At 53.3% G+C, this 24,036-nt stretch overlaps 1 protein-coding gene across 5 annotated transcripts in view; it reads left to right on the top strand.

Moving 5' to 3' along the window:
* SLC37A1 (solute carrier family 37 member 1) overlaps positions 1-23,801 on the top strand; it is a 79,927-nt gene extending 56,126 nt beyond the window's left edge. For 4 of the 5 annotated variants that reach the window (XM_082459147.1, XM_082459146.1, XM_082459145.1 and 1 more), the window contains 8 exons: positions 1,716-1,847; positions 5,110-5,200; positions 6,899-6,961; positions 7,410-7,495; positions 8,988-9,036; positions 10,155-10,228; positions 12,981-13,059; positions 18,744-18,988. In XM_082459147.1, the coding sequence (XP_082315273.1) occupies positions 1,716-1,847; positions 5,110-5,200; positions 6,899-6,961; positions 7,410-7,495; positions 8,988-9,036; positions 10,155-10,228; positions 12,981-13,059; positions 18,744-18,973 (804 nt within the window). In that variant the 3' untranslated portion in view covers positions 18,974-18,988. Of the gene's footprint in view, positions 1-1,715; positions 1,848-5,109; positions 5,201-6,898; positions 6,962-7,409; positions 7,496-8,987; positions 9,037-10,154; positions 10,229-12,980; positions 13,060-18,743; positions 18,989-22,333; positions 22,399-22,829 lie in introns of those variants that run through there. The other variant, XM_082459149.1, reaches the window with a different exon arrangement.
* The last annotated feature ends 235 nt before the right edge of the window (positions 23,802-24,036 follow it).

The raw sequence follows: 24,036 nt of genomic DNA on the forward strand, positions 1-24,036 counted from the left end.
AGGGGCTGCTCGTGGCTTAGAGCAGAGGGGCTGGACCAAGGCTTTAAACCAGCCCAGTTTACAGAACAGGGAAGGGCCAGGTGCTGACCCCGGGCTGTGACCAGGTGGGTTTCCGTGCTGGACCTGCAATTACTACTGTCCTGGCTGAGCAGAGTCTTTCCACTTTCTTTTTTCTCTTTATCTGGCTGCATTTCATGGTCCACCAGTCGGACCACTTAGTGTTAAAAAAGTCTGTCCTGTGGTTCTCAGCCTTGACTACACATCGGGCTCTCCTGGGGCCTGCCCCTGAGACTGCTGTATTCGGTCTGGGGCACAGTCTGGGCACCGGGGTCTCTCAGAGCCCCCAGGAGATGCCAGGGTTGAGAACTGGAGATTTCGTCTCCTACACTGGACAGCCGGCGTAATTCACAAGAGAAAACTTTATTTCCAAACTCAAATCATAATTCTCTGTTTTCATGTACCTTTGCGGAATTGTCGTCAGGAGGATGTTCTGCTTCCACACGGGGGTTTGTCGTCTGCATCCTGAAACATCAGAGCACATGGTTACCTGCGACCATGTTCACCAAAGGCCGGTTCTCGACGCCTGAGTCATGGTGGGCGCTGGGCTTCTCGGTGATGCAGCCCTTGCTGCCCGAGAGGTGAAGCACTGGGTGCTCAGTGCCCACAGGGCTGCAGTTGCTGTAGCCTGCCAGCCCGTTTCCCAATTTCTGTCTTTCACCGGAAGAGAATTCTAGTATCAAGAGTGGGTTACCGCAATGCATTGTCATTTTTTTTTAATTTAACTGCATTTTTTAATCTAACTTGCGTAGATTATAGTGAGATAAATACAGTAAAACCTATTTGGTTTTGTGGGAAGCCCAATATACATAGAAACATTTCTTTTTCAATCCTTGACCTATATAGTGCCCTCCTGAAGGACACTTTTAGATCATCCTTGCTCTGACTTGATATCCCCCCCAGAGTTGAGGACCACTGTTCTTTGTTTCAATGAAGATAAACTTTGTCCTTTGGGGATGTCCGGAATCAGAATTTATGAAAGAGTGGAATTGGTTTATGAATTTTAAAATAATATTGTTTTTGATCATGTATGTCCTTTGTGAACTCCTTAAAAAATACAGGATCATGGAAAGAATTTATCGACATCTCATACAAATTACATGTAATTCTACCATTCAGTGATAACCATTGTCGGTTTAGAATTTAGCTTCTTCTTTCCTATAAATAGATCCTTTAGTTACCTACTTACATAGGTACATATTTAAACATTCTTTGAGATCATAATGAAAATGCGCTTTTGGATGATGTCTTATTACTTAATGTATCGTAAGCACCTTCCCATGTCATCAAATCTCACAAACGTTTTTTTTTTTACAACTGCAAGATATTTATATGGATGTACTTCAGCAATTTTTGTCAATGATGGTGTGACGTTAATTTTATCATATAAGTATTTTTCCACTTCTCAAATTATTTTTCACAGAGTCCAAGAATTGTTGGGTCAAAGGATAGGATTTTGTGTGTTTTTAGTTAGTATTTCCCAAAACCACGTGAATGTTAATGGTCATAAAGCAATGGCCACAGTGAGGATGTTATCCAAGGCGTTCCCTAAGACCTTTAGTGGAGCAGCTTACCACACCTCAACCAAATAGACGACCTGGTGACACCTTTTCTTTTCTTTTCTGTTCTTTTATCTTTTCAACGGGATCTGTCTCCAGGACCCAGAGATGCAGTGCTTACTGCTGTCGGATGGAAAGCGCTCCGGCCACCAGAACCACGTGGTCATTCTCCCGGCAGACGGCGGGGGCGGCATCGCGGCCATCAGCTTCGTGGGGGCCTTGAAAATTCCCGTGAGTACACGTGCCCAGGAGAGTTTCCAAAGGGGGCATTTATGCTTACTATGAACAGAAACTGGCCTGTTGATAATCAAGCTTAAAAAGAGAAATCCGTGATTCTGTAATCCATAAATTAGAAATCCATAGCATGAACCAGAAGTTACAGACAGGTCAGCTCAGGAATGAATAAGGCTGCATAATAGTAAATTATGAGGCTAATTATTAAGGAAATTATGAGGCTAATAAAGCCTCTTAATAGTTATAAAATATATTATATAGGTATATTATGTATATGAAATTCATGGGCTCCCTCAGCAGAGCCTCTGGGGAGCTATGCAGAGGACTTTGAGCAGCTGTGTTCTTCTAATGGGGAGCCGTGGAGGGTGATGAAGGCAGAGCCAAGAACAGAGGCAGGATGAGAGGAGACAGCACACCCTGCCCCTGGGGGCCGGGATGGACAACGCCATGGGCCACACGCAGAAACACCTGGGCTCCTGCCCTTGGGTCCTATTCAGGGGAACAGACGTGGGTCTTATGCAGCAAGACCACTTCCCTCACGCTGGCCTCGGGAAGAACCAGCAGAGAGAACCCAGAGGCTCCCTAGCGACCATGTGGGAGCTGGAGACTAAACAGTGCACCCAGAGCCTTCGAATCATGGCCCAGAAATGAAAGAACTGAGAACTTCGGCTTTAGAACAGAAACTTCTGCCAGCGCCCAGATGAAACTGGGCTGTGGAGGGCCCTGTTGCCGGTCTCCTGCCAGAAGAGAATGTTGAAGGCCAGGCCTGGACTCCTGGGGTCACTAAAAAAGATCTCTGTGGGCTGGCCGGAGGAGACGCTGGTTCTAAATTAAAAAGTTATCTTTTAAATGTTGCTAAAAACAACAAGTAACTTTTCTGTTGCACCTTATTGTGTAGCCACCTCAAATACTTCTGCTAAAATGTAGGGTGCACACTATAAATAGAAGTGGGGTGGCGGAGAGAACAGGCTTCAGGGCCCTGGCCTGGCCTGACCTGGCCCTGCTGCAGATGAGCCGGGTGTGCCTGGCAAGGGTGTTAACCACTCTGGGCCTCCATTTCCTCCCTGTAATACAGGCTCAGGGCCTGAATTACTACTTAATACTGTTCTGAGGATCAAATGAGATCATTAACTACACAATAAGCACAACGCCAGGCACATGGTAAGCATGCAGTACATCACCCACACGCACCCTCATACTGGGTCTGACCGTGAAAACATAACTTGCTTCATTTCAAAGGCACTGACATGAATTGCATATTGTGTGCTTTGCCTGGTGTTGAGGGGTGTTCGTAACTCTGCAGTATAACCGGGGAGGAGCAGGGGAGGGGGTCAGTACCTTAGTGTTACCCGATTTCTCACTCAGATTTCCCAAGTGATATCCTGACTTACTGTCTCACAAGGGCCACCTCTTTCTAAACGCAGACATAAGAGGGAACGCAAACAAGCATTTCACAGTAGCCATGAGACTCCAAACCTCAGTATCCTTCCTCATCAAGGTCTATGTTTCCCTTTTGGGCGTTACCAAACTCAGGGCCTGCTGTTCGCCCTTGAGAATCAATACTCGAGAGGCAAGTGTTGGTTAGAAAGTCGCTTTAATCAGAAAAGCTGACAACCTGGGGAGAAGGCGGACTCATGTCCCCAAAACCAACTCCAAAGATTCTGCTCGGCCATGAACGTTTTTAAAGGGAAAAGGAGAAGGAATCTCAGTTAATCATTGAGATAAGGGGTCAGAGTTGTCACCGTCCCCCAGTGTGTGCAGGCTTGTTGACTTCTTGTGATCTTTCTTTAGATGCTCTCTTGTTCACACAATTTGTTCACAGCCTTACTGACAGGGAAGCTAAGGAAGAGATCTGGTCATCCATTGATATTAATTCCTTATTCTTCATTTTTACTTCTTTGATCTAGGAAAGAACCAACAGGTTAGGCAAGGTATTGTGTAATCAAAAGATTTGACAGGTGTGCTTAGGCCAGAGACGCGTAGACCATGGGGGTGCCTGGTTTAAGGTTAGTTATGGTACAGCTCTGCTAAAGTGACGAGAGAGAAGGGGCATCTCCTGCAGAGAGCTCTTTCCTTCCAAAAGCTGCTGACAGATCCCCCTTGTCAGAACATCATCCCATTTCTATGGGTTCATGGGGGAAGGTCCATCTTCTGTAACTTCTTCATGCAGACATAGGCTGCCATATTCTCAGAGTGGGAGAAGTTGACATGGGGCACCTCTTTGCTGACAATTTTAGTTGCCTGCTTATGTGCATGGGCAGAACAAGCTACAATTATTGGGTTGGCCAAAAAGTTCATTCAGGTTTTTCCATAACATCTTATGGAAAGACCCAAATGAATTTTTTGGTCAACCCAATATTTTGATGCCCACAAAGACATAGGTTATTATATGCAATAGTGTTAATCCCATTCTCTTGAGACCAGTTCTCGGAATTGTGCTAACCATAGATCCAGTACTGCTGAAGATGAAGCAGCTTATGTCATGGCTACAGTCTGGTCATCATGCAGTCAGCTTTTTCCTCTGGTGGCAGTTACAGTATCTGTAGAACAACTCAGGAATGTGCATCAGATACTGAAAGATTCGGTGACTCTGTTACCCTAGTTATTAACTGCTCGAGCCTACTCCCTTGTGACTCAGGGAGGCCTGGGAGACTTCAGCTTCTCTACAAACAAGAGGCAAGGGCATGGAGGGGCCTTTGTACTTGGAGGGGGAGGGGGCGTTGCAGGGTTCTACCTGGTTGCATGGGTGTTTCCCCAACACCCATTAGTCTGCTTAGTCCCAGGCAGGTGGAGGTAGCCTGTGTATCTTACAGAATAGTCAGAATTGTTTGTGCTGTGTGTTTCCAGATTCCTGTATCCTTTGCAGTGATTTCAGTTTTAGGGGAAAAAGAAATAGCCAATAAACACTCAGTAACTAGGTGACTCTGCACAACATCTGTGCCCTTTGAGAACCCCTTTAATAGCTAAGTTTCAGAGAGATGTGGTGTGGGAATTAAACCAGTAGTACTTTTATTGACTCTGATCTGATGTAAAGACGTTGAATTTCAACCTTAAAAGGTAAGAGTCCATATCGGTCAGTTCTCCAGTTACCTCACGTCCTCCACAGAGATACAGTAGCCATGCATCTGGAGGTGCTAAACCCAGACCCAAGATGTGGGCTGTTTTTACGGGAATGAAGTGCTGTGTAATTCTATTGCATATTTCAGCAAACCTGCTGAGTCCACTTTTGGGGTGAACCCCCGCTCTCTCTCCCTTTCAGGGCGTGATAGAGTTCTCTCTGTGTCTACTGTTTGCCAAGTTGGTCAGCTATACATTCCTCTTCTGGCTTCCACTGTACATCACAAATGTAGGTGAGTACCTGTTACTAGCGTCACAGCTGGGAAGTTCTGTGCAGGGGCTGTGGTTGGGACTCCCTTTTATCCACTGGTGTCTAGAGTCTTGGAAAGGAAAGGGATGCATGTTGCTTTTGAATCAAACAACATGATTAGTAGAAATGTACAGACCAAAAGAATTCAGACAGCAACGTTTTACTGCCATAATGATAACCTGGATGGGGTTTAAAGGGTTGACACGGTATATCCCAGCTGTGGCTACAAATCCCACGGGGTTCTTCCTATCTGGGGCAGCCTGCTTTTAAATGTAGGCTGCATCGGACTTTGGGTCACAGCAGCTGGTGAGCAAGAGAAGAGAGGCCTGAGGGATCTGAGATAATAACGGCTGAATAACTGACCTGGAAATGGCTTCTTGGAGATGAGCTCGAACTCTGGGGAGCGGACAGTTGGTCTCGCATTTCCAAAGTCCAGCCGGGGCTGAAGCTGTAGATTGTGACAGAGCAGACTTGCCCCGTAGTAACATCCGCTCCCTGTCCTGTGCGTGACCACACGGGAAGATGGGCAGGGACCAGCGGCTCCTCAGGGGAGGGGTCCTGTGCAGGGGCTGCAGCCGCGGCTAAAGGGACAGGGATGGTCAAGGAGGGCCCCGAGCTCTGGGCCCCGGGGTCAGGGATTGTGAGGACAAAGCAAAGAAACCAGTGTCCCCGGGAGGAGCGGACTGTAGCGAACGTGGAAAGAGGAGACATTTGGGACACGGGGGCTCCAGAGTACAGACCAGTAATTGCTGGCAGTGGCGTAGGACCAGCAGAGGTGGATGGGAGCCCCAGGCCGGAGGGCTGAGTTTCTCGGGGATGGAGGTTGAGGAGGCGGTGAGGGGACCACCCTATGTTAGCAGGGACCCGGTCTAGGCGGGGCTTCGGAGCTTCTTTCCCGGGCTAGCGACCTCCACTCGTTACCGCAGGCAAGGCGCACGCAGCGTAGACAGGTGGGCCCTTGATAGGCCGGCCCTGCACCTTCCACCCCAGCGGTCTCCTGTGACTGCGAAGGGCTCACATCATGAGTTACCGGCATTTACCATCTGAGGGATTGTTTGAAAAGAGCCGAGTTCCCGGTCTGTGCCATTCGGGCCTCTGGGAAGGGCAGGACCTGATTCACAGTCCGGAGGCTCCCAAACCTCCAGGCGCTGGCCAGCCGGAATCCAGCTTAAAGCTCAGGGTTTGTGCTAAGTCCAGCGACGGATCCTGAGCTGAGCGTGAGGGGACCTCGGTCCCCTCCTCTGGAGGAGAAGGTTCCAGCCCCGCCACCACCACCAGCCTGAAAGCTGGGGGTCGTATGGTCCGTGTCCAGGGCGCTCTTGCGGGCCAGCCCCTTCCCCAGGTGGTGCCCCACAGGCCCTGCCTCGCCTTCGGGCCGTGTCTGACTTCACGGCTGCCCCGGGGGGGCCACAGAGCAAAGGCGGGGCGATGCTTAGACTGAGCCGGGGGAACCCTCACCTTTCGGTTGGGAGTGTTCCGTTTCCGTCCTCTCTGTGTGTCTGCCCGCAGAGCGGACTCCTTTTCCTCCTTCTCTGATAATTACTACCTTGATACTAATCTGATAACGGATCTAATAACTGCTGCTTGGTTTAAATCATGCTTCTGAAACAAAAGCATGTCGTGTGCGGCTCGCAGGCTGCTGCGACTTGCTTGCGGTGACGCTCTGCTGTCACGTTAATAGATCACCTTGACGTCAAGAAGGCCGGAGAGCTCTCCACCTTGTTTGATGTGGGCGGGATCTTCGGTGAGTTCATTTTTGTTCTACTTTGACTAAGACCTTCGCCACCACAGCGCTGCGTGAACGCCCGTGGCCTGCACGCCCTTTGAGTGGACTTCCAACTGGGAGGCCCCCGAGCCGGGCCTCTGAGGGCAGGTCCCTCCCCGTCCTGGGCCGTGAGCTGGTGCTCCCTGGGGACCAGGGCACGCCTCACGTGGGCGACAGACAGGCGGCGTTAGGACCCTCACAGGCAAAGGGGCTTTGAGGCCAGCCTGAGGGCCGACCCCTAGACCTAGGTGCCCTCGGGTCGCGGGTCGGCAGTGCTGGGGCAGCTTCCTGCTCACGGGCTGTGGAAACGGGTCTGGAGAGGAGGTCGTTCCCTTCTTGCCGCTGCTGCAGCGCGGGTCCTGCTTCCTCTCCACGGGGTCCTGCCCTGGCCACACACGCCCCTCAGGACCCTCCCTCTCCCTTGTAGGTGGGATCCTGGCGGGTGTGATCTCCGATCGACTGGAGAAAAGGGCCTCCACCTGTGGCCTGATGCTGCTGCTCGCAGCCCCGACGGTGAGACCAGCCCCCACCTCGCAGGGCCCCTGCGCCTCCGGAAACAGCTTGTCTGTCTCCCCCCAGCACACGCGCCAGCTGCCCGGGCCCCCTCCTCTCAGGGCTCTGGTTCCTGGGAACTGGCATCACCTCAACCCCAATCAGTGCCCCCCGCCCCCACTCACTCTCCCCCTCCCCCATGCACACTGCTCACTGCACACTGCTTACTGCACACTGCACACTCTCCCTGCACACTGCACACTCCCTGCACACTGCTCACTGCACACTGCACATTCTCCTTGCACACTGCACACTCCCTGCACACTGCTCCCTGCTCCCTGCACACTGCTCACTCTCCCTGCACACTGCTCCCTGCTCCCTGCACACTGCTCACTCTCCCTGCACACTGCTCCCTGCTCCCTGCACACTGCTCCCTGTGCACTGCAGTCTCCCTGCACACTGCACACTCTCCCTGCACACTGCACACTCCCTGCACACTGCTCACTGCACACTGCACACTCTCCCTGCACACTGGTCCCTGCACACTGCTCACTGCACACTGCCCCACTGCCCACTCCCCCCTGCACACTGCACACTCTCCCTGCACACTGCACACATGCAACAACGCTGCTTCTCACTCATCCCTGGCTTCACGTGTGCCGTGTGGACTGTTCCCTTTGGGACACCCTTCCCCCTTTCCCTCCCCCTCCCCCAACAGGCTCCTGCTCATTTTTAGGGTCCCTGCTGCAGCTGCCCAACCTGCCTCCCCAGGCAGCGTCAACCCTCCTGTCACAATACAGGTTCCACTGCTTTTCGAGCATTTAGTAGTGCCTGACCTTGGGCGGGTGACTTTCCCTCTGAGCCTCAGTGTCGTCATCTGAAAAATGAGGATGACAGTAGCACCACCTCACAGTGTGAACGTGAGGATCAAGGGGAATGTTATATCATCACTGTTTCCACAAACAGCAACATCGTACATAGTATTATTACTTGTCAACCTGCACTCTAATTATTTGCCCATCTGCCACTCCACTGGGCTGTGACCGTCCCCAGAACAAAGCCCAGTCTTCAGTCGTCCTGGGGCCTTGGACACTGCCCAGCACAGACCCTCAAAGAACCTTGACTCAGAAGTGCTGAGTGTGGCCCCCTCGCCACCCAGGCCCTGGTGTTCGGGACAGACAGCCTGGGAGGGCACACGGAGCTCAGGGTGAGCTGCCCCAAACCCAGGCCCCTCCCCTGGGAGCTCAGAGTGGGGACACCCCCCTGGGTTCCCAGCTCACAGGGTGATCAGACCCTGTGTGTCTGGGACAAGCCTGGGGACAGTTTGCCGAGCACGCTGGATGCCTGTCTTTGGGTAGCCTGCCAGGGCGGTGTGGCCTTCCTTCCTTTCTAGGGGTTTCCACTGTCTGGTTGGCTGCCTGAGAATCACTTTTCAGAAATACAGATTCCTGGGTAATCTCTCAGCTAGTCGTAGTAAACCTTTGTCTTTCTCTGGTTTTGACACCGTTCACAGCTCTACGTATTCTCTGCCATCAGCAAAATGGGTCTAGAAGCCACCATCGGTGAGTCTATGAGGCCTTTCTTTTCTTTCACACACATTTTTCTTTTTTGTCCACACAGCTTTGTGAAATGAAATTTAAAAATCAACAAAGAAGCATGCAGTTTGTGCAATGTGGCTAAAATTGTCCCCGTGTCCCTCTTTGGGGGATAGGGGGGCAGATGGGAGGGGCCCATAGAGACTCCTGCTCCCGGACCTGAGGCCTCAGGTTTAAGGGCCAGCGTGGGAGGGTGCAGGCCCCTGGGCTGGGGCGGTGAGAAGCTCTGGGTGCCCAGTGCAGGAGGCACTCAGAGAAGCCGCACATCCCCCGGAAGGCGGCAGGCGGGGCTGCGGAGACCTGCACCTCCAGCATCACCAGCCCAGGGGCACCGTCCCCTCTTAGCTGCTCTGTCAGCTGCCATTCTGGGCACGGTTGCTATTTTTAACTTCCTACAAGGAGCGCTATCAAATTAAGACTCTGACACTGAGTAAATACTTCTTCTGTTGTCACGTGACAGCAGTGGGGCTTGGTAGGGATCCCATTAAAAGTTATCCAGAGGGCAGGTTCCTGATTCAAGGAGACCATGGAGTTTCCTGGGACCCCTCGGTCCAGAAGCTTTTGCACAGAGGAATGTGAACCAGAGGATGGTCTGGGAAAGGGAGCCCAGGGGACAGGTTATGAGCTCGGTGGTCCCGCCCGTGCGGAGCTGGGCTGTGCAGCTGCAGGTGCAGAGAGGAAGCCCTGTCTGCTGCAGGCGAGGCTGTGGCTGGTGGTGGCGTCCAGGCGCTCCCCCACGTCACGTCTGTGGTCCCGTCTGTGCCCGGGCGCCGGGGCTCTCAGTTCCTCTTGGCTTTTGACAACAGCTGCTGCCCATCAGGTTTGAGCAGGCGGGAACCAGGTCCTCTGAGCAGAGCTTGCATCTTTGGGAAAGTGTGATTGGACTTAGAGACATCTCAGGGCAAGTTTGAAGGAAGATGTTTGTGATGCTTGCCCCAGCAGTGGCCACTCCCCGCACCAGCCTGCGCCCCGACCTGTGTGTGATGCCGGGATGCCCACCTAGGGAGTAGCTAAGACGGTGGAGGCTCTCCCGCAGGGCCCCGTCCTGCTGGCTGAACCCCCCTCCCTGTTTCTGTTTCCCACAGCCATGCTGCTCCTCAGCGGGGCCCTGGTCAGCGGGCCGTACGCACTGATCACCACCGCCGTCTCTGCCGACCTGGTGAGTGCGGGCAGCTCAGCGCAGAGCCGGGGCCACATGCTGCCCGGGGTGGCCACCCCTTCCATCATGATGCAGTGGTCTCTGTTAGTAAGACGGTCTGTTTCTGTAAGCACTCTTTTGCAGATGACCAGTAAGGATGCCAGGAGTCTTCTGAAGCAAATAAGGGGACGTGGCAGTCCCGTCCCATAAACGAGTGGGCCGAGATGGTCTGAGGCCCGAGGTCCGAAGCCAGTATCTGGCTCGCTCCTCTGAGCTGCCCTGGCAGCCGCGGAGGCTGGTGGCCGTGTGCCCCAGAGCCCCCCCTCGGGGCCTCAGCAGAGTCCAGACCACCCCGGGTGCCCCCTCTGTGCCCAGCCCCCTGCTGGTCTTGGGGACTTAAGGGACAAGCCTGGTGGGGTCCTGGCCCTGGGAGGACATACTCCAGGTAGGAGGCCAACATGGTAAAGAAGTGGTTCATGTACAGGGTGGTGAATGCCACGGCAGGGCCACCCAGGGCCTTGGAATCCACAGGGGCTCCTGACCAGTTCTCCCTGAAGGGGAGGCTTCTTACAGATGACATTTGACTGTCGCCCTTAGGGACCCTGAGAGAGCAGGGCTGTCTCATCCACCTGATAGGAAAGACAGTCATTTCGTGCAGTGGCCACGTGCAGACACCTGAAGGACGCACTGCACTGAAATACAAAATCCCCTGTTAGAAGGTAGTTTCCATAAATAAACGGGAGAGGAGAGGCAAGTGTCCTGCACAGAAGGGTTTATGCAGGTCCTCTGCCCTGGGGGAGGGAGAACACCCCCCCTTTCCTAAGGGGCAGGCTGTGCACAGGGATGTCCTCCCACAGAGGGGCAGTGTGGGGAGTGGGAAATAGAGTAACTTCTCAGGGGAGAAACCTGACAGCCCCACCTCCACCAGGGGTCACCATCAACACCAGCAGGGATGCACGGATGCCGGGTAAGAGGTGATGAGCACGGCCCTTCACCTCCGTGGTCCCCCTCCCAGAACCCACACCCCATCCAATCACAAGAAACAAGGGAAGTCCCAGAAATAAAGTCTGAGAAGCTGTCACAGCCAAGAGGAGCCCCAGGAGACACAATGACTAAATCTTATTCAGTGTCCTGGGTGGGATCCTGGGACAGAGAGAGATTAAATTAGACACTAGGTAAAAACCCAGGGGGTCTGAATACAGTGTAGACTTTCGTGAGTACTGCGTCGGTAGTGGGTCATTCATCGTGATAAACACAGCCTAAAGGAGTAAGATGTTAACACAGGGGAAAGTGGGAGCAGGGTCTGCCACACTCTGCTCTCTCTTTGCAAATTTTCTGTGACTCTAAGACTATTCTAAAATTAAAAGCTTATTTAAAATCATGAGCAGTTCCCCAGAAGTGGTTTACAGACTTGTGGGCGGGGCGGCCGGGCCTCCCAGCCATCTGGTCCTGCATCCCCTCCCCCAGCCAGCTCCCGAGCGCCCTCGAACTTTCCTGCCAGCTCCAGTGGCCCCCTCTTCACCTTGGCATCTCTCAGGTCCTTTCTGCATCAGACCCAGAACCCACCAGCCGCCAGCTCACTCCCCTGTTTGGAAACCACAGCAAGCCCATGCCCCTGCAGTCCCCACGCCTGCTCCCGTGTCCCCTTCTCTTAGGGCCGCAGGCAGTGCGTCTGCCTGGCGCTCGGCCCTCTTACAGCCAGCAGCCTGCCCTCTGCACTGTCTTCGGCATCCCAGGCTCTTTTCTTCCGGGCAGAACCAGAAGTCCTGCCCTGACAGGTCAGCCGAGAGCAGAAGAGGAGGGAGGAGTGGGCGGGGGTGCTTTTCTCTTCCGCGTCCCCACGAGGGCTCTGGCCCACCCTCACGTTGACAGACTGCTCCTAAAACTGCCTTTACAAAACGTGTCCAAGCTCCTGTCTGTGTGAGCACAGAACATTCTGGAAGGGTGTACACCAGACCAGCAGCGTGTTTGCCCTCATGGAGTTAGAGGGCGGAGGAGGGACTTTCACAGATTCCGGAAAACGTGGATTCTGGGGGATTAACTCTTCGTGTGTGTGCTCTATCTTATACTATAGATGTATATATACACACACAAGCACTTGTTGTATTTTACAAGCTTTGGTTTATTTGTATAGTTTTAGGTTTCCAGGCACTATTTTTCCTGCTTTATTTTTTCCTTTTATTGTCCTCGGTTTGTGATTTTTTTTCCCCCAAACCTATATGTGTGCTTTTTGAAAACCAGAGGTCCTGTTGGTTTTTCATTTAGGACTTGTGCCCCCTACGTTGGTTTCTTGGGTCCTGCCCTCTTACCCGTCCCCGGGCATTTGCCATTAATTAGATACTGCAGAGCCGTCTCACCCACGGCACAGAAAGCCCCAGGCAGACACATGGACGTGGGCATTAGCAGTGGCACAGCTTAGGGACCAGACGAACACCATTCATCTTTTCATTTTCCACACTGGCCAATACGGTGCCTCGGTGATTGTGCCGAGGAAAGATTTGTTTATTGAAGAGAATTCTAAGAACTTTTTTCAAACTTGAATGTATCTGGACAAGTATTTCTGATGAGTTCTTACTATTAAAAGTACTTGAAACTTTGCTGCTTCTTCCAAGATGAGTTTGGAATGGAATAGAACTTAAATTTTCTGATGGAAATACCCCACATTTTGCTTTGCAAAGTGATTTGGGTGAATTGTCATATAGGAGGTGTAGGTTTATTTCTGCCTCTGCTGTTTCTGGGACGTGTTTCACATTTGTGTTTCCCTCTCTTCTAGGGGACTCATAAAAGTCTGAAGGGAAACTCCCACGCCCTGGCCACCGTGACCGCCATCATTGACGGAACTGGGTCTGTAGGTACGTGGATGCTTCTTAGCCCATCACTGTGGCCCTAGGGGAGACACATCGTCACATCCTAGTTAACAGACGCCCAGGATTCCAGTTGCCTTGGTGATATCAGGATCAGCTGGCCTTCTTAAAATGTGAGCAGATCAAAAGCACGTGCAAACCCAGAGCAAACAGGTGACTGGCCCTGCCTGTCCTCTTTGGTCGGATGGTTCCAGAGGAGACCTGCGCATGTGGCTCGCAAAACAAGGTTTCCTCGGTCTGAAAGGAGGTGGGCCCAGGTTTTCTTCCAAGCCTGTGGTGGGCAGACTATGGCCCACGGGCCGCTGGGCCACTGACTGTTTATCACAGTCATTTCAAGGGAGATAGAATCTTATTTCAATGTAAATGACAGGTGAACCGGTGGGTCCCACGGCACACAAGACTCCGAGTGTTACCAGCCCCGTTAAGGATCTTGGGGAGAATGCAGTAGCATGTTTTGGAGGGAAAGAGGAGCAAAATAAGTAACTCACCGCTCTGAGCTGGGCGGATGGGAGCTGGTAAACAGCAAGCCTGTCCGGATCCGTGAGTCAGAAGGCTGACAGCAACGCCCTTGACCTTTGTTGAGCCTCTTGGGAGGAGCACACAGACCGGGACCCCTCCTGCCAAGACCCCAGAGCTGCCTGCCCCGGGCTCCTGCGTCGGCCAGGGCCCCTTTCTGGAGACGCGGGAACTGAAGCTGGGAGGTGGGCTGGAGTGGCCCCCACGGCTGCTGCAGAGGATCTCGGTTGCATCCTGATGTGTCACCTACCGCCCCAGGCCCCTGAAGTGGGGGGACAATGAGAGAGAGGGCAGGCCAGCTGGGGAGGGGCCCTGGGGGGTCTGGAACACCCCTGTAGCAGTAAACCAAGCGCTTGCCGGACCAAAGCGGCTCTGTAAGCACAGTTCCACCCAATCCTGGCCTCTCCGTGGGCCCTCCTCGGTCCGTCCTGTCTGGGGCGTGCGGACCCCTCCCTGCCCAGGCTCAGGGCCTCTCCCCGCTGGCCCGCCCTCCTCTGGAGCCCCGTCCACCTGTCTACTCTGTACGGTCCTCTCTCCCTGCACCTGAATGGAAGCCCCAGGAGGACAGGAGTTTGTTTCGTTCTCGGTTGTACTCTGAGCCCCGAGACGGTGCCTGGGACGGAGCAGGCACTCAGTAAGTGGGTGAGGAAGGAATTGCCCGGTGGCTCTAAGACGGGAGATCGCAGGCGGGCCGGGCGGTCTCCCGTCCAGGCTGTCGGGTTGGAAGATGAGGGGCCGGGGAGCAGAGGCCCCGGGCCCCTCTCAGCCCGCACAGCTCACTGGGACGGGGCCTCCCCAGTCCCTGCTCGTGCCGCCCCGTGATAGCGGCCGCCACTCTGGTGTTCTCGGTGAGACCCTCCCCTCGGGGGCACCTCCTGGGAACCGGGGTACAGGTCTGGGGTTAGGGAGGTAGGGCAGGGGGCCGTGCCGTGTGACGGGTGTCCGCGGCCTGCCAGCACGCCCCCCGGGCTCACATGGCCCCTGAGAAGTTTCCCACGGCCTGGAAGGTGCGCCGTCGGGGGACTCCTGGGCTGAGCACGGGTCTGAGGGGCTGTGTGACCCGGCAGCGTCCTCTCCACCTTCTGTCCACAGAGGCCTCTGTCTGAGTCGGTCCAGCGCCCACTGTGACACCCTTTTCTGAAAGCAAATTGGGAGCTTGGCCGGCAGCCCTGATTGCATTTTAAAGCAGAAGATGGGGGGTTAAAAAGAAGGAAATTATGAAGTAGCCTAAAGAACACATTTTTCTTGATATCCTTCTCAAAACAAGAGGGAAGCAGAAGTCCTTGGCCCAGGGTAGAGACTCTGCGTCTCTAATCGGGGGCAGGCTCTGAGCTGCAGGAGGAACCAAAGCCCAGCTCTGAACACCTGTCACCCCTCACAGAAGGAGGGCAGAGGCTAACTCAGACCATCCCTGACCTCTGCACTAAAAGCTGATCATCCGGAGTCATCACACCCACCTGATGGCTGCAGGTCCTGCATCAGGGGTCTGGCCGAGACTCGGACTCCATGGGCTCTGGCAGCCCCGGTGCACTGGGACAGAGGAGGTGGTCGCCATGGAAACGGCATGCAGGCACGTCCACCACTGTGTCTCCCCCACTGTTTCTCTGCTTAAGTGCTGCCCAAGTAGATGGAAGCAAAGCAAGGCTCAAGTGGAAATTCACACTGTTCCAGCAGAAATTCTGTTCACAAGGGCGTTTACCCTGATGTATTTATTAAATGTTGTAAATGTTGGTTCCGATGGAGACAGAGCTTGACTAACTGTGAACAAGCTGGTGCCTTCCCTGCAGCCAGACGGTTGCAGGGACACCAGTTCATGTGTTTGGTGTGTTCACAGCGTTGAGAACTGCATCCCAGTGGGCTGCAAGGCTGGCTGTTTCTATATGTTTATGCAGAGCGATTAAATAGAGCCCTGAGTTTCTTCAAGTTAATTTTTATTTTCTCAAAGTAACACACAGTGTTACTTTAGAAACCAGATAGTAGTCTTAGAAACTTATTATAATGCAAAATGACAGTCGCCTGCCCACGCCCCCTCCGCCCCCTCTTTCTAGAAGCCATCACTTTCGACCATTCTTTCCGGTCTTCCCCACATACGCACTTACACGTTTCTTGATCCATCACCTTTTGACCTTCTCTCCGGTCCTCCTGGTGAGGAAGTTGGGGACCCTGCTCCCCACAGCCCCTCCTCTCATCCTCCACAACCATCCTGACTGCTTAACATCACTCACTCTTCAGCCCAGAAATAAACTTTAACTATATACCTCCTTAATATGCACATTTTTGTTTTTCCCCAAAGTAACAAATGTCCCGTTTTCCCTTTTGTTTACATTTCTGTCTCGGCTGTTCCTTCCTCTCCAGCATGGCCGGCAGCCTGCGAGGGGCCCTGCAGCCACGTGACCCCTGTGCTCTGCCTAGGACACGGCTCTCATCCCAGAGCTGCTTGTACTGCCCTCCTGCAAGCCCCTTTCATGTCTTGCCCACGGTGGACCCCTGTTTCCTTGATCCCGTGTTTACTTCTCCTCTTTGGTGGAAAACGTCTCCTAGTAGCTTCCAAGGAATAGTTCGCAGGAGGCAGATTTGAGAGCTCGGGAGTCTGTGGGGTCTGGATTCAGTTCTCTCCCTCGATGGATAGTCTGTCTGGGTATAGAATTCTAGCTGAGAGTCCTTTTTCTCCAGAATTCTGGTGTCTTCTAGCTCCCGTTGTCACCACAGAGAAGCCCGTTGTCACCCTCAGCCCAGGCCTCCACCTCTGACCTCTGGTCTTTCCTCTTGGAGGCCCCCGGGCTCCCTTTACCTCTGCAGCCTCTTTTCATCCCCCGTGCCCTGGGCACCTGGGGCCCACCCAGTCTGGAAACACATGCCCTGCCTCCCTGGGGAAGTGTGCTGTGTTTTCTCTTTGACAAGTCCCCTCTACTGTTTTTGTCTTCCTAGAAAACCTATTAGTTGGATGTTTAACTTTCCGGATTCATCCTTCAATTTTCTTCTGTCCTTGCCTGACGACGTCTTCGTTGTTTTCCTCTACTTTCTCAGAGATGTTCTTGGCTTTCCTCTCCAAACTGCACTTTTTATTTCAGGCGTCACAGTGCTATATTCATTAATGTCGTTCTGCCCTTTCAGTGCATCCTGTTCTTACTTCCTGGATGCAGTGTTGTGAGATCGAATCCTGTGAAACTGCTGACGTTGGATGGTTTTCAGACACAGAAGTGGGAGTTTCGCATGATTCAACTTCTCTTTCTGTTAGTTCTCGGAGGGTGTGACATTTTCCTGGGAATGTTCTTCTCCACAGTTTCTTTATTTCCTCCAGAGTCCCCCTCCTCCCAGCTTGTTTGCTTTCACGTTGAGGCTTTCCTCTGACACGGGTGAACCTTGGCCATCCCATCATATATTCATATTTAAGACGGAGCCACTAAGAACTCGTCAGAAGCCCTTTCTGCATGGGGGGGCATGTCAACTGCTGGTCTTTGGGGTCCGACTGGGGTCTGCAGGAGGTGCCCCCTCCCCCATCAGGACCCACAGGGGTGTGACCTCACTGCCAGCGTTCTTGCCACTGGGAGGCAAGATTAAGCTTCTGCTCTCCTGGGGGGAGGGTGTGGGGAGTGATCACTGAGTAGTGACGCTGAGGAGGAGAAACCTGGGATCAGAGGGGCTGGAGGGTCGTATCTAACCGTTCATTATAGAAGAGTCTCAGCCAGATCTCATCTTCTCCTACTGCCCCCCCTCCCCTGCCTCGTGCACTTGGGCAGTCTGGCTCTGAGCTGGGAGTCCCCGGCCCCTTCTCGTGAGCAAGGAAAACCGTGCCAGTCACGCCCTTTAAATCCCATCCTCAGAAGCAGTGCCTTCTCACATCCACCCGTCTCCTTGTGGGTTTTAATTTTTTTTAACTCAGTTATGGTTCATCCTGGGGTGTTCGGGAGGGAAGAGATAAGCACGTGTGAACAATCCACCACGTCTACCTGGAGTCCTTCTGTGACTTTAAAAAGACACAATTGCTTCTCCGATTATAAAAGTAGTAAGCACTCTTTGTGGACACTTAAAACAACATTAGCACATCTAACGTAGGAAAGACCCTCATCATCCTCTGTCAGAGGTTAAATCTCAGTCAGTAACTTGGTGTGAATTCTCCATGCTTCTTCCTGTTCCAAGCCACTGAACCATCCTACACGCGTTTCATAACTTATCCCAGTCTCTCTTAGGAAAATAAACAACTGCTGCAACAAACATTCTTAAACAGATATCTTTGGATATTTTGAGGAATATTTGCTTTCTTTTGTTTTATCGTTTTTTAAAAAATTATTTTGACGTAATTTGAGACTTACAAAAGGTTTCAAAAATAGTACAAAGAAATCACATTTGCTTTATCATTCCCTCTTCTTCCCTCCCTGTCTCTCGCTTTTCTCTGTCTCTCTCTATGCATACACACCCACAAATGGGAGCATATGTATACACACATGCGTGTATACTTACGAATATACACGTGAATGTTTTTTCCCAAACCACTTAAGAGTAAATTGCAGACATGCTGCCCCTTTTACCATTAACTATGTATTCAGCGTGTATTCCCCCAAAACAAGGAATTCCTGGTATAACCACAGTACAATGGTCAGAATCAGGAAGTTAACAGTGATACAGTATTAACATCTACAAACCTTATTCATATTTAACCAAATATTTTTATAGCATAAGAATATCTAAGGTTGTGCATTAGGTTCTGACTACTTTATAATAATTTTTTAATGGGATTGTTGGGTCAAAAGAATGGATATTGTAAAGTGAAGACATATTTTTAGATTTGCTTCCAAAAAAAGCTTGTACCAATCCTGCCCTCACCAGTACAAGTACCAGGCTTTTTTATCCCTTATCCGTCTGACAGGTGAGAGTGAAATTTTAGTGTTTAACGTGGTTTTCTTTTTTCTGGCCATGCTCTGTGGCTTGCGGGATCTTAGTTCCCCAACCAAGGATCGAACCCATGCCCCCTGAAGTGGAGGCTTGGCGTCTTAACCACTGGACTGCCAGGGAAGTCCCCTTAACGTGCTTTTTTTAAGTTAGGAGTAAGGTGTTGAGCCCCTTCCTCTATATTTACTGGGCCTGGGTATTTTGGGTAGTCACGTTCCAGAGTGTTCTGCACACAGCACCGCGCGTGTCCCTTTGCCTCGTTCCAGGAGCAGCGCTGGGCCCACTGCTGGCCGGGCTCCTCTCCCCGTCGGGATGGAACAACGTGTTCTACATGCTGATGTTTGCAGACGCCTGCGCCTTAGTGGTGAGTCATGCTGCTTTTCACCCAAGCAGCTTTCACGAGTGTCTCTGTGGCTGTCAGCCAAACACCGGTGGCGCTTTTTCCTGCAGACTCCTGCGGCTCTTGGCGGAGTTTGGGCCGGTGACAGACCCCTAAATGTTCGTGGTCCTAGGCCCTTTCTCTGGCTTAAACAGATGTCCGAAGCAGCAGCAGGATGGGGGAGAGAGGCTGAGAGGGGGCTCGTGTGTGCCTCGGGCAGGTTCTTGAGCCCCGCTGCTCCGAAACGTCCACCTGTGAAGTGGGCAGAATAACAGCACCAGGGACAGGGTTACCGTGGGGATTAAAGGGGACGGTGCACCGAGCTGGCCTCCCACCCGGTGCCGCGACTGTTCCCACGCCCCTCCTGCCCCCAGTCGGCCACACTGGGGAAGCAGCTGCTTCCCGCACCCAAAGGGCTGGAGTTCAGAAGAGGAGCCGGGGCCGCCCACGCAGCGCTGAGCACTCCGGTCTCTGCGCCCCGCGTCTGTCCCCTCCTGCATGCGAAGGTGGCTTCCCCGGGCTGGAGAAGGCCGGTCCCGACGGCACAGCCCTGCAGCGGCCACCTGCAAGAGTGGCCACCACGCCCCCCGACTGGTCACCCCGCGCAGGGGCCCAGACCTGAAGCCACCGTCTCCTCTCGCGTCACCCGGAAAACCGAACGTTGATCCCAGTACAAATGAGTTGAGGATCTTGGAAATACCAACTCCATCAATTAAATGAAACTTTTATATTTTCATTCCCGGAAGCCCTAAGACACAGCTCCCCCCATTTCATACAGAATCAAATACCGACTCTCAACTTATGAACCTGTTAGGTGTTAAAGGCAGTTCCTCAATTAAGTCCCCAGATCATTTCTGCCAAGTAGCAGTGACACTTCCATCGTTATGGCTGTTTGAGACTGAAAACACTTCAATTTCAGAAATACCAGGTAATATATACACTAAACTTCCTTTTAAAGCACAGCTAAACTCGTAAGGAAGCAAAGGATATCCCCAGGACCCCAGAATGTAAGGATAACTAAACTAAGCACCCAAGCTGATGCTGGAGCGGCCAGGGTGAGTCGTCAGCCTCAGGAATTGAGGGGCTGGGTGGTCATGCCTCCCCTCCCACACCCCTGGGACTCAGAGGCGAGGTGCTGGGCTGGCCCAGGATGCGGAGCTGGAAGTGGAGACCCCTCATCAAGCCCGGACCGTCGGGGGTCCCTGCGTGTAGTGAAAGCATGTATGTCTGCACACTGGTACAGAAGACACCCAGGATCTGTGCCATCTCAGCCCACTCACCGGACTGGGGGGAAGTCTTCCCTGAGAACTTTTAGCCATGGACCTGCTTACAGTAACCTTCAGTTTTTTAACTTAACATTATGTAAATATTACATAACACCCACAGAAAATTAAGTAAAGCTGGTTCTGGGGCAGTGATATACCTGGTTCTTCGGCAGAAGCAAATCCCAAACCACGTGAGCGGGACAGACCTCACCTCCCGCTGCATGGGGTCTCTAACACCCAGCTGCAGCTGAGCTCACACTCCCAAATCAGGAAACGTCAGGAAACGGCCCGCTGTGATGGAGTGACAAGCACAACAAACAGACCCCCAAACGGCAGGTAAAAGGGTTATCGGATAAACTGTAAAAATAAACACTTGTAACATTACTAAGATGATCATACTGAGGGAAGTAAGTCAGAAAGGGAAAGACAAATACCATATGATATCACCTATATGTGGAATCTAAAATATGGCACAAATGAACCTATCTGCAAAACAGAAACAAGCTCACAGACATAGAGAACAGACTGTGGTTGCCAAGGGGGAGGGGAGGATTGGGAGTTTGGGGTCAGCAGATGCCAACTATTATACAGAGGATGGATCAGCAACAAGGACCTACTGTAGCGCACAGGGAACTATAGCCAATCTCCAGGGATAAACCGTAATGGAAAAGAATATAAAAAAAGATTGTCTGTATGTGTATAACTGAGTCACTTTGCTGTACAGCAGAGATTGGCACCACCTTGTAAATCAACTAGACTCCAATTAAAACCAGATGAAAAAAAAATTACCAAAGATGGCAAAGAAGGAACTGAATTCATGAGCAAAGAACAAGAACTAAAAAAGACAGAGCTGGTGAGATACAGGTATAAGGAAATCATCCAGAATGCAGCCCAGAAAGAGAAAGATGGAAAATACTAGGGAGCAGATAGAGATTGGAGGTTCAGCTGAGACGGCCCAGCACCGTCCAGGAGGAGCCCCAGAGGACGAAACTGGAGGACCTGAGGCCGAAGCAGTCGTTGAAGAGAAAAGAGCTGGGTGTGAGGGGCGTGGGAGAGGATCCAGACGGATCTGCAGTCACCGGCGGACGGCGGACCAGCTTGGAAACCGCGACTCCAGTTACTTACAGGAAGCACACCTGAAATGTCAGAAGGGACGAAAGGGAAAGAAAGGGAAAACACATAACAGGCAAACAGTAACTGCGAGGCCGAGGGACCGGCTAGATTAGATGAGAGGCTACAGCCAAAATCGCTGCAGGAGAGAGAGCGAGAAGGACGGTCTGCAGACGGCTCGGTGGTTCCACTGAGGACAGTCTTTTCAGCCTTAAAGACCAGACACGCCTCTTCTCTTCTGGGGTCAGTAGGCCAGTTTCACCTCCTTCCACGTCTGAGGCTGGACCTCCACGAACCCGCAGGTGACCCTGGGGGCCTGCGGACTGTCCGGCTGTGATCACGCCTGGGGGCCTGCTCTCCGAGCCCCGGGCCTTCCCCTCTCCCTCTGACCCCCGTCACACGGGGCTGCAGCCACCTGGGCGGGCTCTGGGGCCAAGAGGCCCTGTCCCTGCTGGGCAGTGCACACAGACGGCCGCTTTTGTCACGTCTGAGCAGTTGGTGGGGCGACCAGCAGGCCCTGAGGCGGCAGGGCCGGGGCTCTCGCAGAAGCCGCCCCGTGAAACAGGGCTGCTCCCGGGATGGCCGGGCAGCCTCCGGTGCCGCTGGCTGCGGACACTCGCCTGGTCCTCAGTCACCCTATCTCCCCCGGTGTCACCGTGACCATGGGTCACCTTGTCCTCGCTCTCTGTCTTTTTCCCATTTGGACACTTTATGATTGGACTGGTTTCATTTTAAACAGACATCCTTCTGGCTGGAATCTGTCCTGAGGGCTTTATTCCCAGGAGCACGGCCTCCGCAGGGACACACGGGACTCGGTGCCCAGCAGCCCTGCCCCGGGACCTGGCCCCTGGGCGGCTGTGCGGGGCACTCCCGCCGCTCTGCTTGAGGCTTTTAAGTTCTTTACGTTCTGAGGAAGAGGCCCCTCCGTGGGCAGCCGCCTCCCCAGTGCCCCACGGGAGAGCCGCAGACACAGGGAACTCGAGCGCCAGCTGGGTTGGGCTCCCGGGGGCGGGGCTGCGCCGGCACCTTCCCGGTGACAGCAGGGCACCACCCCCAGGGTCTCCTGGCAGTAACCGTGGCCTTGTCTTTGCTCTGGGTGCAGTTCCTGCTGCGCCTCATACACAAGGAGCTGAGCTGCCCGGGGTCGGCGACGGGAAACCAAGCTCTGTAAGTGCGCCCTGCCCCCTGCGCCCCTCAGCCTCTGAGCGCCAGCCCGGCCTGTCTGCTGCCAGGCCTGCTTCTCCTAAAAGACCACACCTCCCCCGTGGTCCCTGGCACTGCACGCCTCATGCACGCTCATTTTTCCTTTCCTAATAAATACCTGGTGTGGATACGATCCCGGCAATCTCTCCTCAAAATGGAGTGAAAAAATGTGCGGGAAATTTGCCTCTTTTGCTCTGCTCTTTGAGCTGCAGCTTTCGGACAAACATAGCAGCTCCCAGGCTCAGCCTGGCTCTGCTCCCACTTCCTGTGTCCTCTCCCCTTTTCTGTCCCCAAGGCCTCAGGGCAGGAAGGGAGAAGCCCCAGGCTCTGCGCTTCGGGCATGAATTGAGCGCTGCAGGCTGGGTACCAGCTGCTGTTTCATCCTCCTCTTGCAGGTTTAAGGAGCACTGACCCCTCAAGTCCCGTGGAGGGAGGCTGGGCCAGTCCTTCACAAACTGTCTTTCAAGGAAGAGTTCAAATAAAGGATCCTGTGTTGAAAAGAGTGATTTACCCTTGCCTTTTGCACATTCACCTGGGAAAGACACACAAGCCACCTTGAGAAATCCCGGTTCTATGTCAGCCGGGCCGTGGAGCTCCGGCAGTGGTGGAGCAGCTCGTGGGCAGTGCCGGCTGCCGCCCGCTGAGCCCCACGAGCTGGCACCTCGGGGCGCCGGGTGGCCCCTCCGCATCCTGAGCGACAGCGGCCGGGACTGGTGTGCGGCGCCCAGGGGAGCCTCGGTCTCCCTCAGGTATCTCAGCGCGGGATGTCGGAGCAGGTGGAGCTCAGGTGGCAGGAACACGCCGGGGGCCAGTCAGGACGCTGCAGGCGGTCGGGGTGCGGACAGCAGAGACGCCTCTGCAAGGACAGAGCCGACACCTGCATCAAAACCAAGGCAGAGCTCAGACCCATCGTGTCACCCGAAAGACGTCCCCAGCCCTTCCCCCTGCTCTGCACCCACCCGGAAACGGTCCAGGGTGGACTGCGGTGAAGCCGTCAAAGCCTGTGGACAGTCTGGAGGACAGACGGCCGCCCCGGAACCCCGGGGGTTCCCGTCACCGGAGCCCCAAGGGCCCCGAAGCCACTGGCCCCGGGTGGGGTGGCGGGGAGGACACGGCGAGGCCGGGCCCCCAGCCCAGCCCTCTGTCTCCCCCATGACGCCACGCACAGACCGGGGCCTGTCCTTGGTGACACAGCACTGGAGCGGATTTATTTATTGAAATGGGTAATGTGTTACAGGAGCTTAGGGAACATACGTGGCATCTTGTTATTGATTCAGACAAACTCCGGTTGTTCTCTAGCCACTTGTTGCCTCGGGTGTTGCCTCTCGGTTGTTGACCTTTGAAATAAAATGTTAAAAAAAAAGAAACTCAGGCAGAATGTTGGTTATTTCTGCTCACGTCTCCATTACGTTCAAAAAAGAAAACTTCCAAATAGAGCCCCGTGCTCTTGGCTTTCTCGGGGTCGGACACAGTCCGTGGTTTTGCAGCTGGAAGCAGAGACCGTTTCCAGCAGAGAGGGTGTCACCTGCTTGCAGACAAGTCCCCAGTCTACACAGAAGGTCGTGCCCAGGCCCCAGCAAACCCAGCGGCTGGATGTTTTGT

Source organism: Balaenoptera physalus, assembly GCF_965194825.1.
Source record: "Balaenoptera physalus genome assembly, chromosome: 4".
Lineage (NCBI taxonomy): Eukaryota > Metazoa > Chordata > Mammalia > Artiodactyla > Balaenopteridae > Balaenoptera > Balaenoptera physalus.